Genomic DNA, 13,183 nt, shown 5'->3' with positions numbered 1-13,183 from the left:
TCCATCAGCATTTCCATGCTGTTTAGTTCCTTTGTACTCGATGTCATATTGGTGTGCCCCTAGGAAAAGGGACCATCTCTGCAGCCGTTGTGCTGTCATTATCGGTACGCCCTTCTGAGGGTTGAAAATGGAGACAAGAGGTTGATGATCGGTTAGTAGAGTAAATTTTTGACCGTGCAGGTAGTAATTGAACTTCTTCACCCCCCACACTAGGCTGAGGGCCTCTCTGTCAATCTGGGCGTAGTTACGCTCGGCAGAAGTTAACGAGCGTGACGCAAAAGCTATCGGCCTCTCTAAACCATCAAGGAATTTATGTGACAGCACCGCCCCAATGCCGTAGGGAGACGCATCACACGCCAGTCTGATCGGCAGTACTGGGTTGCAGTGAGCCAATACTTCCCTTGAAGTGATTAAGTCCTTACTCTTCTGAAAGGCCCGCTTACAATCATCGCTCCATTTCCATGCTACCCCCGTTCGTAGCAGGGCGTTCAGTGGGTGCAGAATTGTCGACAAATTCGGCAAAAACTTATGATAGTAATGCACCAACCCGAGGAATGACCTCAGTTGCGACACATTTTCAGGCTCTGGGGCCTTAACAACCGCTTCAATTTTGTCAGGGGACTTATGTAACCCCTCTTCATCAATCACGTGGCCACAATACCATATCTGTTTCTTAAAAAATTCGCACTTGGGGCGGTTGGCTCGCAACCCATGTTCCCGTAGTCTAGTGAGCACCTGTTCTAGGTTGTTAAGGTGTTCACTGTCATCTTCACCTGTTACAAGGATGTCGTCCAAGTAACACTGAGTCCCCGGAATCCCTTGCAGGACTTGTTCCATCGCTCTTTGCCATATCACCGGAGCCGATGCTACTCCGAATACCAATCGATGATACTGGTAAAGACCTTTGTGAGTGTTTATCGTGAGATACTTCCTGGAGGACTCTTCAACCTCCATCTGCAAATATGCTTGTGCTAGGTCAATTTTTGTAAAACGCTTCCCTCCAGACAGTGAGGTGAAGATGTCTTCTATCCGTGGAAGAGGATATTGTACTGTGTGAAGGACTGGGTTCACCGTCACCTTGAAATCCCCACAGATGCAAATCTTCCTTGGCTCCCCGGACTTATTGCTTAACGTTTTCTTCATGACAGGAACGATGGGTGTCGCCCACTCGCTCCAGTCGACCTTAGACAACACGCCTGCCTTCTCCAGATTCTCCAGCTCTGCCTCGACGGCTGGGCGAATTGCATATGGTACCGGTCTTGCTTTGAAAAACTTGGGAACTGCATTCTCTTCTATTTTTATCGATGCGGTTACGCCTTTAAGCGTGCCCAGTTCTTGTTGAAATACCTCTTTGGCGTTAGCTAAGATTGTTGACAATCGTCCAGGAGTGACGTCTTCATCTTTTTTACCGTCCACCATCATTGCATGAATGGAATGCCAATCTAAGTTTATCTTCCTGATCCATTCCTGTCCCAATAACGGTGGTCCACCATTTGGCAGTATGTAGAGATACAATTTCCGTATTTTCTTGCCGTTGTATTCGACAGGCACCCTTATTTTTCCTCTGGGGTATACTTTTTGCTCCGTATACATCGTCAAGACGATGGATGTCTCTCTCAAGGCTATGTGTGAAAATAGCCGCTCGCAGTCTCGTCGATTCATGACGGTTAGCGCTGATCCTGTATCCAATTCCATTTTAACTTGGGACCCTGCTATCGTGAGGGTGGCCCAAATGGTTCGGTGATCCTCTTTTGCGATTACATTGTGAAGTTTGAGACAGCTTAGTCTCCTGTTCCCGGATTCACTATCGCTCATCTGGTCTTCGGAACTACTGTCCGTCATCTTTTGTACTTTCTTGTACGGTTCCTTAGTAGCCTTTTTGTTGTCGCTGGTCTTCTTCTCAGACCTGCAAACTCGCGCAATGTGTCCCATCTTCCCGCATTGCCTGCATATTTTGTCTTTGGACCAGCAGTCCTTCTGGTCATGGTTAGTTCTGCCGCAGCGATAACATTTTGCAAATCCCCGTGTCATTTCGTGGGTGTCGTATTCCTGTGGTTTTTGTTGAAAATCTGCAGCTCCCCTGGCTGCTGCTTCATACGATACTGCCACGCTGAAAGCCTTATCTAGCGTCAGCTCTTTCTCTGAGAGTAACTTCTTCTGTGTTCCTTCACTCAGGAGTCCACAGACAAATTTGTCCCGTAGGGTATCTGCCAGTCCTGCTCCGAACTGGCAGTGCTTTGATAGCTTGCGTAGTTCCGTAAGGTACTCAGCATTGCTCTCATCTTCATGCTGAGTTCTCCTGTGGAATTTAAATCTTTCTGCTATCAACAGCGGTGCAGGGTTTAGGTGTTCCTGTAGGACAGCAACAATTTCGTTAAAACTCTTCGCCTTCGGTTTGGCTGGAGTAATCAGGTCCCGCAATAGGCCATACGTTCTAGCGCCCATTAAGTTTAGCAATATCGATGCCTTTTTCTCCTCCGCTATTTCATTTGCCTCGAAATGTACCTCGACTCTTTCCACATACGTGGCCCAGTCCTCTATGGTATTATCAAAAGCAGTGATACAGCCAGTCTTCGGCATCTTGCAAATCTAAAATGGCGCCTCCCGCGCTTTGCCTTCTTCCCCGATTTAACAAAATGGCGCCTCCCGCGCTTTGCCTTCTTCCCCACTGATTAAGATGGCGCCTCCCGCGCTTTGTCTTCTTCCCCGCTGTTGTTAGCGCTGCTTTCCGCGGTTTCTTGCGCGTTTAATATTTCCTTTTTTTATTATTTTCCCGTCGTGGAACAACCCTGTGGGACTCTTGCCTCCCTCTTCGCGGGTCTATACGCAGCCCGGCTTCGTAGCACCGGCCGCGCCCTGTGTGCTCCACCCTCTCTCTCTCTTCTTCCCGACAACGCTGCTCAGCCCCGTTGCAAACCACCCGCTCGAGTTCACGACCGCCGCAGCCCAGGAAGGGTCAGTGCACTACCTGCCACCAGCCCGATTAGCTGAAGCACCGTCGACAGGAACCAGGCCCCGCTTCCGACAGCTTCTCCAGCAATCTTCAACTCCGCAAACACAGGGGCGGATGCCCACGGTCAACGCCCGTTTCTACTGCCTCTTACTTTCTATTCTTTCTGGCCTTGACCTCTGCTCACTTCGCTGTAGGAATGGATCCCAGGAGGTGGTGCAGACTGTAGGTAGGTTCGTGTCTGCTCATCGCCAGTATTACGTCCGTGAATGATTGAGACACGGACAGCAGGAGTTGAACAAAATAAGACTTTACTGATGGAAGTCAATAGTGAAACTGAAACAACAGAGGCTCACTAGCGCCTTTTATACAGGGGTGGTCACTGCCGGTACTGCAGTCTGAGACCAGTTATTCTCTTAAAGGTACATACACAACAGGTAACATCTTCAGGCTCTTCCTTTCCTTTAGGGAGAGATAGTCTGGACCTTTAGACCCAATTAAGCGTCTTTAGGATTCGGCTACCTCTAACTTTAGTTGAAGGTGAAAATCTGGGGAATACGCCTGATCTGGGGTAGCCTGAAAGGGGCTAGGACTAGTAATAATCCTTTCAAACTCTACCCCCCGCAATGGTGGTAAGTGTTTTGTTTTATTCGTTCATGGGATGTGGGCATCGCTGGCAAGGCCAGCATTTATTGCCCATCCCTAGTTGCCCTTGAGAAAGTGGTGGTGAGCCGCCTTCTTGAACCACTGCAGTCTGTGTGGTGAAGGTTCTCCCACAGTGCTGTTAGAGAGGGAGGTCCAGGATTTTGTCCCAGTGGTGATGAAGAATCGACGATATACTTCCAAGTCAGGATGGTGTGTGACTTGGAGGGGAACTTGGAGGTGGTGGTGTTCCCATGTGCCTGCTGCCCTTGTCCTTCTAGTTGGAAGAGGTCGCGGGTTTGGGAGGTGCTGCCAAAGAAGCCTTGTTGAGTTGCTGCAGTGCATCTTGTAGATGGTACACACTGCAGCCACGGTGTGCCGGTGGTGGAGGGAATAGATGTTTAAGGTGGTGGATGGGGTGCCAATCAAGCGGGCTGCTTTGTCCTGGATGGGGTGAAAGGAATGGCTTGGACATTGCAGGGATGCTTCACGACTGTAGTGGAATTTTGGCCTGACCTGACACCAACTAACATATGAAATCTGTTCAACTACGTTTGCCTTTTAGCAATGCACGGTATGCCTTATATGGATTAAATAGACATATATTAGCCAGATTCAACAAGCAAAACAATTTCCTAACAGTGGGAATGCCTCCCTTGTGTGTGCCTACACCAATAATTTACAGCAGATACCTGTGAGGTTGGTTTACTATTTCAGGTACCTATAGTATCTTCAGAGTGATTCCACACTTATGTATTGGTGGAACTGTACATAGATTCTCTCACTGATCCATGAGATTGTAACCATCCATATTTTGCCATGGTCTCTTGATTAATGAGTCCTTTGCTATATAATAAGTTCATAAGGTGGTGTCTGAATTTCTGTCCAATGAAGGCATATAAAATGGGGTTGATGAAACAATGTGTGAATCCCAGACTTTGGGTTGCAGATAAAGCTCTGTCAAGGTGGGTTCTGAAGTTACACCTATCGTCAATAAAGCTGGCTCTCAACAGTGTGTCAATGCAAAGAGTGATGTTGTACGGAAGCCAGCAGATCAGAAAGGTGAGCACCACTGCTATGATGACTTTCATGGCTTTATGTTTTTGATGGCTCCTTGTTCGGAAGAGGGTATTCATAGTCAAACCATAGCAGAAGAGCATGATGAGTAATGGCATGATGAAGCCAGTAAAATGACGTATAATTCTGGTACCTATTCTGAAATTATCATTTGAGTTGGAACTGTAATCGGAGCAAACTGTCTCATTTGTGTCAAGTGGAACAAAGACTGATCTGAAGAACAGAATTGGCAGAGAAAATACAACTCCCAATGTCCACACTGCAGCACAAATGTACTTGGCCAGATAGCGTTTGCTGCTACTATATTGGGTGGCACAAACGATTGCCAAATATCGATCCACACTGATGCAAACTAACAACAAAATCCCACTGTAAAAGTTGACTTCTTGTAGGACTGAAATGGCTTTGCACATGAACTTTCCAAAAATCCAACCATTCACCATGTACACAGCCCAAAAGGGCAAAGTGAGGGCAAAGAGGAGGTCTGCCATAGTCAGATTCAGGAGGTAGATGTCTGTGGAAGATCTGACATATTTTGCGGAGAGTATAACCATCACGACAACAGAGTTCCCCACGATAGCTAGGATGGAAATAATAGAATAGATGGCAGCAATGACCTGAAAGTTGATATTAAATGGATCGACCTCTGGACATGGACTGTAGGCTTCCCAGTTGTAATATGTGTCAATGGAGTCTGAGGAATTAGGGTTCCCTTTCATTGTTGGCAAGAATTCAGTCATCTTCATGCTGCATATGATCCTGCAATTAAACAAAGGACAAGTGTTAAAAGGGTGCAAGTAGATATTTTTGAGTCAAATGGATGTTGATAGAACTGAATTCTAACAACCACAACAACCACAACCTGTATTTATATAGCACCTTTAACGTAGTAAAACGTCCCAAGGTGCTTCACAGGAGTGATTATCAGACAACATTTGACACCCAGCCACATGAGGAGACATTAGGACAGGTGATCAAGAACTTGGTCAAAGAGGTAAGTTTTATATCTTAAAGGCGGAGAGAGGGGTAGAGAGACAGGGAGGGAATTTCAGAGCTTGGGGCCCAGGCAGCTGAAGGCACGGCCGCCAATGGTGGAGCGATTAAAGTTGAGGATGCGCATGAGGCCAGAATTGGAGGAGCGCCGAGATCTTGGAGGGTTGTAGGCAATGTTCCCTTTAATTATTTGCGGACCGCACGGCCCCTTTGAACAGGCTGCGCGGCCTATTCAAAATTCCGCGCATGCGTGGTTTTTTCCATTTATGAGCCGGTGAGCCGGCTGCATGGGAGCTCCAGAACGCTGCGCAGCCGCGCAGTTTAAAAGGGACATTGGTTGTGGGGCTGGAGGAGATTACAGAGGTAGGGAGGGGCGAGGCCATGGAGGGATTTGAAAACAAGGATGAGAGTTTTAAAATTGAGGCAATGCTGGACCGGGAGCCAATGTAGGTCAGCGAGCGCAGGAGGTGATGGGTGAACGGGACTTGGTGCGAGTTAGGACACGGGGCAGCCGAGTTTTGGATGAGGTCAAGTTTATGGAGGGTGGAAGATGGGAGGCCAATCAGGAGACCATTGGAATAGTCGAGTCTGGAGCTAACAAAGGCCTGGATGTGGGTTTCAGCAACAGATGAGCTGAGGCAGGGGTCGGGCGATGTTCCGGAGGTGGAAGTAGGCGGGTTTGGTGATGGAGAGGATATGGGGTCAGAAGTTCAGCTCAGGGTCAAATAGGACGCCAAGGTTTCGAACGGTCTGGTTCAGTCTCAGACAGTTGCCAGGGAGAGGGATGGAGCCGGTGGCTAGGGCGCGGAGTTTGTGCCGGGGACCGAAGACAGTAGCTTCGGTCTTCCCAATATTTAGTTGGAGGTGGGAGCGAGGGAAAAAGGGAAATCTTTGCCAAAGATTAATTTGAGTATTGTGTGCAGTTTTGGTCGCCTTACCTGAGGAAGGATGTTCTTGCCATGGAGGGAGTGCAGCGAAGATTCACCAGACTGATGCCTGGGATGGCAGGAATGACGTATGAGGAGAGATTGGGTCGATTGGGCTTGTACTCACTGGAGTTTAGAAGATTGAGAGGTGATCTCATTGAAACCTATAAAATTCTAACAGGACTAGACAGACTAGATGCAGGAAGGATGTTCCCGATGGCGGGGGAGTCCAGAACCAGGGGTCACAGTCTAAGGATAAGGGGTAAGCCATTTAGGACAGAGATGAGGAGGAATTTCTTCACCCAGAGAATGGTGAACCTGTGGGATTCTCTGCCACAGAGGGCGGTGGAGGCCAATTCATTAAATATATTCAAGAAGGAGTTGGATATATTTCTTGAGGCTAAAGGGATCAAGGGATATGGGGAGAAGGCAGGGACCGGGTACTGAATTTGGATGATCAGCAATGATCTCATTGAATGGCGGAGCAGGCTCGAGGGGCTGAATGGCCTACTCCTGCTCCTATCTTCTATGTTTCTATGTTTCTTATAAAAACTCTTGCAAAATGTTAACCTTTAACAAACAAACAAAATAAGTCGTGCAACTTTAATTTCAACACTGTTTTGCATTATGTTACAAGATTCTGGGACAGACATGAGTATCGACTAAGAAAGAATTACTGTGTGCAATACGAAAACTTTCCTTCAACCACTGTTTCAGTTGAGGTGTCAACATGCTTAAAATAAATGGACGAATGTCTCTGTTAAAATAATAAACAAATGAATGCCACACAAATGCTATCCTACGGCGTCATTTCAAATCCAAAGGCCTTTAAAGCTGTACTTGTCGCATAATGCTTTTGGTTATCTTTTTCATAAAATAATAAAGTTAGCTAAATTGGGCGGGGTGTAAAACAAGTGTCTGACCCGAGCCCGCTCCATTCCCCCTGGGCGGGTTAGATTAACGTCGCGTCTAGTGAGTCAAATTCCACTTCTGTTAAATGGTATTGTTGATTTCTTTTTTTGTTCGTTTGTGGGATGTGGGCGTCGCTGGCAAGGCCAGCATTTATTGCCCATCCCTAGTTGTCCTTGAGAAGGTGGTGGTGAGCCGCCTTCTTGAACCGCAGCAGTCCGTGTGGTGAAGGTGCTCCCACAGTGCTGTTCGGGAGGGAGTTCCAGGATTTTGACCCAGCAATGATGCAAGATCGGCGATATATTTCCAAGTCAGGATGGTGTGTGACTCGGAGGGGAACTTGGAGGTGGTGGTGTTCCCATGCACCTGCTGCCCTTGTCCTTCTAGGTGGAAGAAGTCGTGGGTTTGGGAGGTGCTGCCGAAAAAGCCTTGGCGAGTTGCTGCAGTGCATCTTGTAGATGGTACACACTGCAGCCACGGTACGCCGGTGGTGGAGGGAGTGAATGTTTAAGGTGGTGGATGGGGTGCCAATCAAACGGACTGCTTTGTCCTGGATGGTGTCGAGTTTCTTGAGTGTTGTTGGAGCTGCACTCATCCAGGCAAGTGGAGAGTATTCCATCACACTCCTTACTTGTGCCTTGTAGATGGTGGAAAGGCTTTGGGGAGTCACGGGGTGAGACACTTGCCACAGAATACCCAGCCTCTGACCTGCTCTTGTTGCCACAGTATTTAGGTGGCTGGTCCAGCTAAGTTTCTGGTCAATGGTGACCCCCAGGATGTTGATGGTGGGGGATTTGGCGATGGTAATACCGTTGAATGTCAAGGGGAGGTGGTTAGACTCTCGCTTGTTGGAGATTGTCATTGCCTGGCACTTCTGTGGTGTGAATGTTACCTGCTACTTATCAGCCCAAGCCTGAATGTCGTCCAGGTCTTGCTGCATGCGGGCATGGACTGCTTCATTATCTGAGGAGTTGTGAATGGCACCGAACACTGTGCAGTCATCAGCGAACATCCCCATTTCTGACCTTATGTTGGAGTGAAGGTCATTGATGAAGCAGCTGAAGATGGTTGGGCCTAGGACACTGCCCTGATGAACTCTTGCAGCGATGTCCTGGAGCTGTGATGATTGACCTTCAACCACCCCAAACATTTTCCTTTGTGCCATGTATAACTCCAGCCAGTGGAGAATTTTCCCCCCGATTCCCATTGACTTCAGTTTTACTAGGGCTCCTTAATGCCACACTCGGTCAAATGCTGCCTTGATGTTAAGGGCAGTCACTCTCACCTCACCTCTGAAATTCAGCTTCTTTGTCCATGTTTGGACCAAGGCTGTAATAAGGTCAGGAGCTGAGTGGTCTTGGCGGAACCCAAACTGGGCATCAGTGAGCAGGTTATTGGTGAGTAAGTGCCGTTTGATAGCACTGTCGACGACACCTTCCATCACTTTGCTGATGATTGAGAGTAGACTGATGGGGCGGTAATTGGCTGGGTTGGATTTGTCCTGCTTTTTGTGGACAGGACATACCTGGGCTGTTTTCCACATTCTTGGGTAAATGCCAGTGTTGTAGCTGTACTGGAACAGCTTGGCTAGAGGCGTGGCTAGTTCTGGAGCACAAGTCTTCAGCACGATAGCTGGGATGTTGTTGGGGCCCATAGCCTTTGCTGTATCCAGTGCGCTCAACCATTTCTTGATATCACGTGGAGTGAATCGAATTGGCTGAAGACTGGCTTCTGTGATGGTGGGGACCTCAGGAGTAGGCCGATATGGATCATCCACTCGGCACTTCTAGCTGAAGATGGTTGCAAACGCTTCAGCCTTGTCTTTTGCACTCACGTGCTGGGCTCCACCATCATTGAGGATGGGGATACTCATGGAGCCTCCTCCTCCCGTTAGTTGTTTAAGGGTGCACCACCATTCATGACTGGATGTGGCTTTGGGCATCAAATTCCCTGACTCTGTTCATTATTCTGTGAACACTGTGGCCTTCATTCTGAATATATAGCGGCTGAAATTCCTCAGGAATTCCAGAGCAGACAAGCAGCCTGGACCCTGAACTAAAGGCCCGTTTCAAAGACGGCATGGGGATAGAAACATAGAAACATAGAAGATAGGAGCAGGAGTAGGCCATTCGGCCCCTCGAGCCTGCTCCGCCATTCAGTGAGATCATGGCTGATCATCCAAGTTCAGTACCCTGTCCCTGCCTTCTCCCCATATCCCTTGATCCCTTTAGCCTTAAGAAATATATCTAACTCATTCTTGAATATATTTAATGAATTGGCCTCAACTGCCTTCTGTGGTAGAGAATTCCATAGGTTCACCACTCTCTGGGTGAAGAAATTCTGCCTCATCTCTGTCCTAAATGGCTTACCCCTTATCCTTAGACTGTGATCCCTGGTTCTGGACTCCCCGGCCATCGGGAACATCCTTCCTGCATCTAGTCTGTCCAGTCCTGTTAGAATTTTATAAGTTTCAATGAGATCCCCTCTCATTCTTCTAAACTCTAGCGAATATAAGCCTAATCAACCCAATCTCTCCTCATACGTCATTCCTGCCATCCCAGGTATCAGCCTGGTGAATCTTCACTGCACTCCCTCCATGGCAAGAACATCCTTCCTCAGATAAGGCGACCAAAACTGCACACAATATTCAAGATGTGGTCTCACCAAGGCCCTGTACAACTGCAGCAAGACACCCTTGTTCCTGTACTCGAACCCTCTCGCTATGAAGGCCAACATACCATTTGCCTTCTTAACCGCCTGCTGCACCTGCATGCTTACCTTCAGCGACTGGTGCACAAGGACACCCAGGTCTCGTTGCACTTCCCCTTCTCCCAATCTATTGCCGTACAGATAATAATCTGTCTTCCTGTTTTTGCCACCAAAGTCGATACCTCTCATTTATCCACATTATACTGCATCTGCCATGCATCTGCCCAATCACCCAACCTGTCCAAATCGTACTGTAGTTTCTCAGCATCCTCCTCACTGCACACACGCCCACCCAGCTTTGTGTCATCTGCAAACTTGGAGATATTACATCTAGTTCCCTCGTCCAGATCATTATTATATATTGTGAATAGCTGGGGTCACAGAATCACAGAAATCACAGAAACCCCACAGTGCAGATAGAGGCCATTTCGGCCCATGGAGCCTGCACCGACACATATCCCACCCGATCCCCGTAACCCCTACACCAACACATGTCCCACTCTACCCCCACGTATTTAATCCCCCTAACACTAAGGGTCAATTTATCATAGCCAATCAACCTACCTCACCAGTCACTGCCTGCCACTCGGAAAAAGAGCCGTTTATTCCAACTCTTTGCTTCCTGTCTGCCAACCAGTTCTTTATCCAAGTCAGTACCTTGCCCCCAATCCCATGTGCCTTAACTTTACACGCTAATCTCTTATGCGGGACCTTATCGAAAGCCTTCTGAAAGTCCAAATACACCACATCCACTGGTCTCCCTTATCTATTCTACCAGTTACATCCTCAAAAGATTCCAGCAGATTAGTTAAGCATGATTTACCTTTTGTAAATCCATGTTGACTTTGTCCGATCCTGTCACTGTTTTCCAAGTGCTCTGCTATTACATCTTTTATAATGGACGCTAGCATTTTCCCTACTACCGATGTCAGGCTTACCGGTCTATAATTCCCCGTTCTCTCTCTATCACCTTTTTTGAATTACAGAGCTATTACATGTTATAGAACTGAGAATGTGTACTATACAGTGATTACACACTGACTATGCATTATATAGAGATTATACAAAAATTGTGCGGCGAGGCGGGTTCCGATTGCCGGGGGAGGGGGGAGGGGGATGTCAATCTCCTGCTTTCAACCAGTAGAAAGGGGTGGGCTCGCCGCGGGACTTTAATTCATGCAGAGATTGTGCTCGGCGGCCACAGTGCGCACCCCCCACCCCCGACCCCGACCCTGGGCCGTGTGGATGTCCCGGGAGACGGAGCAGCGTGCTCAGCGGCCGTGGACGGTGCGGGTGAGTGCCGGGGCTGCGAGGAGGGGCAGGAGCATGGTGACTGCCGCCGGCGGAGGCTGCAAAATGCAGCCGCTACTCTTTGCGGATTCAGTTTGCGCCAAAGGACCAGGAAATCTTTGCCTGACTGCGCTGCTCGACCGACATTTCCTATCCCCGGCTAACTTTGCCGTGCTCCCACCCCCCAGCGCACCGTATCCGGTTGGGAAGATATGGTCGCCCTAGTTTCAGGGTCAGATACCACACCAAGGTTGGCGAATCATCTGGTACAGCCTGAGGCAGGTGGCCAGGGAGGGGGATGGAGTCGGTGCCTGCAGCGCATCCTCTGCCACTGTTGGCAAACCTCAGTCCCAACATCTCCCTGTCTGAGTGTCTGGGCCCATTGTGGGCCGGGCCGGGCCGGGAATGGCCGGGAATGGCGGCGGGAGGATTGGGAACCCAACTGAGGCTCGCTCCCGGAACCGGCCGTTAGATTCAAACTTACATCGGCCGCGCGCCGGGGGATGGGGGGGGGCCTGGAAACCTCTGAGGGTGCGAGCCGGGTGGAGCCTGGAAACCTCTGAGGGTGCAGGCCAGGGGGAGCCTGGAAACATCTGAGGGTGCGGGCCAGGGGGAGCCTGGAAACCTCTGAGGGTGCGGGCCACGCGGAGCCTGGAAACCTCTGAGGGCGCAGGCCAGGGGGAGCCTGGAAACCTCTGAGGGTGCGAGCCAGGGGGGTGCCTGGAAACCTCTGAGGGTGCAGGCAGGGGGGGTGCCTGGAAACCTCTAAGGGTGCGGGCCAGGGGGAGCCTGGCAACCTCTGAGGGTGCGGGCCAGGGGGAGCCTGAAAACTCTGAGGGTGCGGGCCAAGGGGAGCCTGGAAACCTCTGAGGGTGCGAGCCAGGGGGGTGCCTGGAAACCTCTGAAGGTGCGGGCCAGGGGGAGCCTGGAAACCTCTGAGGGTGCGGGCCAGGGGGAGCCTGGAAACCTCTGAGGGTGCGGGCCAGGGGGAGCCTGGAAACCTCTGAGGGTGTGGGCCAGGGGGAGCCTGGAAACCTCTGAGGGTGCGAGCCAGGGGTGCCTGGAAACCTGTGCGGCGGGCGAGGGGAAGGGACTGCAGTGTGAGCGAGCGAGGGGAGTGAGGGGAGTGAAGGGAGTGAGAGCGGGTAACGGGACAAGGGAGCAGAGAAACCAGCAAAGATTCATTGTTTAGTCATTCCAGGGCCAACGCAATGTATTTAAACTGACAGAATAAAAGAAAGGAAGACCGCACAAGAGATGGCCCATTGAGTACATTTAAATGCGACAAACCTGATACTTTTAGGAAGAATTAGATGAAGAGAACACTTAGCTGAACTAAAGAGTTGGAATTCTGACTTTGAGAGGGAGTCCATCCCACTTTTTCCCAATGAAAAGATGATTCCCTGACCTGACCCGACCCACCAGCTTATTTCCCCATTGTCAGCAGTTTGGGGCATCTAACATTGTGGAGAATTCTCTCTCTTTCTCCATTGCACATCTTTGTGCCATGAAGGGGAATCTCACGATGTCTGCACCTGGCACAGGCTTTAAACACTGTCTGGCCTCCTTCGCTGTCACCTATGGGTCTTGGACAGTGTTTATCAAACAACCACAAAATGGCCACAGAGTTTCCAATCTCTTTCCCAGAGAGGTTTGCAGAAAAAATGAAGAGTAAGCCGACAGGAAT

General features: G+C 49.5%; 1 protein-coding gene across 1 annotated transcript in view; it reads right to left on the bottom strand.

Moving 5' to 3' along the window:
* Positions 1 to 3,244: 3,244 nt before the first annotated feature.
* Positions 3,245 to 13,183, bottom strand: part of LOC147120726 (C-X-C chemokine receptor type 2-like) — a 32,550-nt gene continuing 22,611 nt past the window's right edge. Inside the window, exon 3 of the mRNA XM_085986956.1 lies at positions 3,245 to 5,428. Within this exon, the coding sequence (XP_085843082.1) occupies positions 4,342 to 5,415 (1,074 nt within the window). The 5' untranslated portion in view covers positions 5,416 to 5,428 and the 3' untranslated portion in view covers positions 3,245 to 4,341. The remainder of the gene's footprint in view (positions 5,429 to 13,183) is intronic.

The sequence above is a fragment of the Somniosus microcephalus genome, chromosome 4 (genome assembly GCF_052327205.1).
Source record: "Somniosus microcephalus isolate GS21.2 chromosome 4, FLI_Smic_1.0, whole genome shotgun sequence".
Classification (NCBI taxonomy): domain Eukaryota; kingdom Metazoa; phylum Chordata; class Chondrichthyes; order Squaliformes; family Somniosidae; genus Somniosus; species Somniosus microcephalus.
Note: the sequence above shows the minus strand (reverse complement) of the source record. Positions and strands in the feature narration are given on the sequence as shown.